This window comes from Coturnix japonica, chromosome 11 (assembly GCF_001577835.2).
Source record: "Coturnix japonica isolate 7356 chromosome 11, Coturnix japonica 2.1, whole genome shotgun sequence".
In the NCBI taxonomy this organism is placed as follows: Eukaryota; Metazoa; Chordata; class Aves; order Galliformes; family Phasianidae; genus Coturnix; species Coturnix japonica.
The window spans coordinates 15,001,038-15,005,668 of record NC_029526.1 but is presented as its reverse complement, the minus strand read 5'-3'; the positions used below and the strand labels follow the sequence as shown (position 1 = coordinate 15,005,668).

Here is a 4,631-nt window from a genome sequence, read left to right as displayed (position 1 = left end):
CTGCTATCACCAAATCCAGCCCAACCCACCCCACCATGCCCACATCTCTCTGGCACCATAGACAGTGACCCCATCACTCCCTGGGCAGCTGTGCCACTGAATCACTGCTCATCCAGAGAAAGAAATTGTTCTTAATATCCAACATGGACCTCTCCCTCCCCAATTTGAGGCCTTCCCAGTTCTCAACCATCCTATGTCAATTCTCCATCAGTCCCATTGCCATGCAAATATCTGGTGTTTGATGTATTTTCTACCATACACCCATGCATTTTCCCCATGCCCAGCGGCGTTCATGGATGAGCAGAGCTCCAAATGAGGCTTTCATTCATCCCATTTTGTTGCGAGTCAGCACTTTCAGGTCCTACGTTCAACCAAAGCCAAAACAATCAGAAGTTGCTTTTAATCACTCGGCGTTATTACGGCCTTGATTATAACGTCTCGGTTTCATGTGTGGTAAAAGCCACATAAAGCAGGCTGTATATGTAAGTACATATTAGGAGAGGGCGCTTTTAATGTAATATCCAATGAATAGGGAGAAACACAGATTTTGCTGTTCACCCCTAATTGAACACGCAGACAGCACGTCTTGGTTTTCAACCTAAATTCCCCATTCTTTCTTATTTCAATATGGGCTCAGCAATACCAGGACTGTAGCAAAGTGAAGAATGGGGAACAGACCCAAAGCCACGGTACAGACCTGCAATATCTGGCTCCAACACTGAGGGGTGCAATGGGATAACACAGCTGGAGAGAAACTATAGGAGAAAACATCTGGAGACTTAAACCTTCATACTCTATGCCATACAGACAATGGTCAAGCTAAAATGTCGGTCAGCAAGATGAAGAAATTAGAAGAAAAGCCACAGAAATGTCAAGAAGTCAATTGCTGAATGTGAGGGGCCAACTTTCCTTCCCCCCTTTTCCCTCTTCCCATTTTCTTTCCTATACTTTCCATTTTTTCAATCCTTTTTTTCCTCCTTTCCCCCCCTCCATCTTTCCTCCTTTTCTTTCCTATTTATCCCCTTCGCCCCCCTCTTTTTATTTCCATTTTTCCTCCTTTTTACTCCTCCTTTCAAAAGGAAACAACCAGTTGAGGTCTTCAGATCCAACCAGCTCAGAAACATAAACCAGACCCTCATCTTCAGAGATCCTACACCCCAGAACTGCAACCACAACCACCAAGCCCCCTCTGTGCATTTGCTAAAGCTCTCCCCATATCCCTAGGGCCATAAAAGCCAAGGGTTGTAACACAGGAACCCCTGAACACCCTTGGAACACTCACAGTGTGCCATAGGAGCTACATTCAGATGCTTGGAGTCATTCACACATGGAACCATCCGAGTGTGCCACCACTGCCCTCTGCAGTGGTCTGCATACATGTACATGTGGGGGAGCCCTATGAGAAGGGACCTGCTTAGCAATAAGTGAAAAAGAAGCAGTTTCTTTAATTATTAAAAGCTACAATCTCTTAGATAACTGCAAAACGAAAGGCACAACTTCTCTTGTTCCCAAAGAGCTCCAGGTATCAGGAGCTTTTCTCCCCCAGCCCATCAAACTGTTCCCAATTCATGCTCTGAGATTCTTCTAACAGCATCTCAGCCAATGCTTTTCATCCGGGGGAGTTTGGCGCAGTTTTCCTTCTTTTACATAACTGCCAACACAGCAAATAATCAGAGGGCTGCAAAGTTTGGAAGGGCGGAAGGATTTAATAAGGAAAAGAAACTGTGGTGGTGTGTGTTTATCAGACTTTGCCCCATGGCTCAGGCTGCTTTTTCCCCTTTTGAGTAACACTCTGCAGAAAGACAGATTTCAGCAACAAGTGCATTCGTAACACCCTTACCGAAAACCAAAGAAATTAATACCAGCTGAACAACCTCCATTCCCCACTGAGGATTTCAGTGCTTGCCTTTACACTTGGCCATTACTCATTCATAATTAACAACACCTGCAACCTGTCTGTAACAACCAAATGCACAGAGATGGAGCAAACTGCACTTCTCTAGCTCTCTCTGAAGATGAAAACTCTCTTTTCTTACAGCATTTTCTGTTCCTTCAGTATTTTCCAACTGCATTCATTTATTTAACACCTAAGGGGAGCTTCAGTTCCTTAGTTTAGAGACAATATATAGACAACAGGCCTACGTGGGCCTTTTCTGAACAGAAAAGCTTTAGGTTATCTAGCATTCTACCCATAAGCTCAAACTTTTGGGGGACATTGGTCAAAACCACCCTTTGTTGCAAGGACCCACAACCTGCCCTTTCAGTTGGAACATATGGATGGGTGAGATGCTCATTTCAAATGATGCTGTGGCACTGCAAGGTGAAGTGTTGTAGGAAGGTGCTGCCATTGTGTCTCTGAAGTGGTCACTGCAATGGTAAGAGGAGCACAGCAAGTCTGTTGTTACCAGAAATGACCATTTCACAACCTGCTGGAGATGCAAATGAACACCAGATTAATGCACTCCATCTTCTGGCAGCACAAAAATAGGAGTTCTGCAGTTCAACTGAGCAGCAGTCATTCCTACAAGAGAACAGCATAGAAAAGTCTTGTACACATCAGCTGGGCTTGCCCTGCCCCAGCAGCTCATTGGTTCCTATTGTAGGAGCTATGCACGCACCAGCACAGCCCTGCATGGTAAATGCATCTGGACTCACCATCACTTTACTTTTCGCAGGAAGCAGCCATGAATAAGCTTCCTGTCTTTTGTAAGGTGACTAATTCTTGCTTTGTTTGGGCAGAAAACACAAGAGGGAAGCCCACGTCAACAGACAAGTGTTGCAACCTAAGGCACTTACAGAGCTGCTTCCTTTCTCTTGAAAAACCTAACATCACCTTCTGCAGAACCATTAAGGCTGGCATCCCTGCATCCCTGCCAGCCTTTCACGTAGGACACAGGGAGGATTCACTCCCCGTGGGCTGCAGCCTCTCCTTTGGGGTTGGTTACATCTCAGTGCCAAATAGGAACACTTCTGAAGTTCCAATGAGCTGTTAAAGACAAAAAGCATCTGCACTTCATTTGAGCACCACCACCTGCACCCTGTCAAAAGAGCAACAAGGCAATGTTTAGGAGTTTTCAAGGCTAGAAGTTACTCTGGAAGAAAAACAAAACCCACACAAACACACACCACCTTAAACCAACTTTGTGACTTTTATTGATGGGCGACAACTTTATACTTCTAGATATCACTAAACTGTGTACAATTAGGAACTCAACATTATAGGAGAGCAGACAGCAAAATTAAACAAAGCAGACTTAAAGAAATATCAACCTTAATTATTTTGCCCATTTTTTTTTTCTTAAATTTCATGTACACAGAAGCATAAATGCAGTTTGAAATTTCATAATAGCAATAAAGTTACGATCACCCATCTATATAGACTAACATCTTAACTCCAAATAGTTGATCTGCAATGTGTACTTAAGCAGTTTCTCATCACACAATTATTAAAACGTGTCTTCCTATTAGGAACCAGCAACTCTGCATTTGGTACGTCTGTCCGTTTTCGAAGCACGCAGGACCACCTCCATCTCATACACATTGGCTCATATTTTACTCACTTATCAAAAACTATTGGGGGGGGAGAGCAGAGAGCGCTTTTCGTTTTTTTTTTTTCTTATTTTTTTTTCTTATTTTTTTATTTTAATTAAGTAAAGATAAAACATTTTCACAGAAATCTACAAGTTCTGTTGCTGGTGCAGGGTTTTTTTTCTACTACGCAATTAGAAAGTGGGAATCAAATGCAAATCCCTTGTTTATTATCTTAGGATTCAGCATTAATTCAGTATCTTTTTTTTTTTTAAACTATTCTTTTTAATTTTTTTCTTTTTTTTTGTAATTTTTGTGATTCACGAGACTCGAGTCTTTCAACCCAGCGACTCCATTCTGCTAAGTCAACGTCAACGCAAACTACGTTGTGCACAAACCCAGGGTAGTTTCCTTTCTCACTCTATCCCATAGTTGCAAGGGAAAAAGAAAGATAAGAAAAGAAAAAAAAAAAAAAAAGAGATTCACTCAGAAGAGCATTTACAGGAGAAGGAAAAAAAAAGTTAAGTGATAGTTGGCGTTCTACAAAGCAGGTATCTTGCACACACAGCGTAAGAAGGAGAAGTTTCACAGCAGGTCAACTCGGCGGTAGTACAGGAGGTAGGCTGTGCGTTCTGCAGACGGCTTCACCACCTGGTACTGGTTGATCACCTTCACTGCCTGGTCATCGATGCGTAACCAGCCGTTGAGCCCGATTTGGAAGACGTCCGTAGTGTAATGGCCACCAGTTGCGCTGTTGCCATGATGATAAACAACTGTGAAAAGAGAAATTTGTGATGCGTGTGTACGCTACACATTAAATGGTTTTAAACTGAGATGGGAGTTTCAGGTTGGATATTTGGAGGAATTTTTTCACCCACAGGGTGGTGATACATTGGAACAGGTTGCCCAAGGAGGCTGTGGATGCCCCATCCCTGCAGGCATTCAAGGCCAGGCTGGATGTGGCTCTGGGCAGCCTGGTCTAGTGGCTGGTGACCCTGCACACAGCAGGGGGTTAGAACAGGATGGTCACTGTGGTCCTTTTCAACCCAGGCCATTCTGTGATTCTATGAATACCCACTGCCACATAAAAGCACAGAATAAAA

The 4,631-nt window shown here is 43.3% G+C and overlaps 1 protein-coding gene across 1 annotated transcript in view; it reads right to left on the bottom strand.

The window, feature by feature from the left end:
* Positions 1 to 3,841: 3,841 nt before the first annotated feature.
* The window catches only part of USP10 (ubiquitin specific peptidase 10), a 38,761-nt gene continuing 37,971 nt past the window's right edge, over positions 3,842 to 4,631 (bottom strand). Inside the window, exon 14 of the mRNA XM_015874099.1 lies at positions 3,842 to 4,301. Within this exon, the coding sequence (XP_015729585.1) occupies positions 4,114 to 4,301 (188 nt within the window). The 3' untranslated portion in view covers positions 3,842 to 4,113. The remainder of the gene's footprint in view (positions 4,302 to 4,631) is intronic.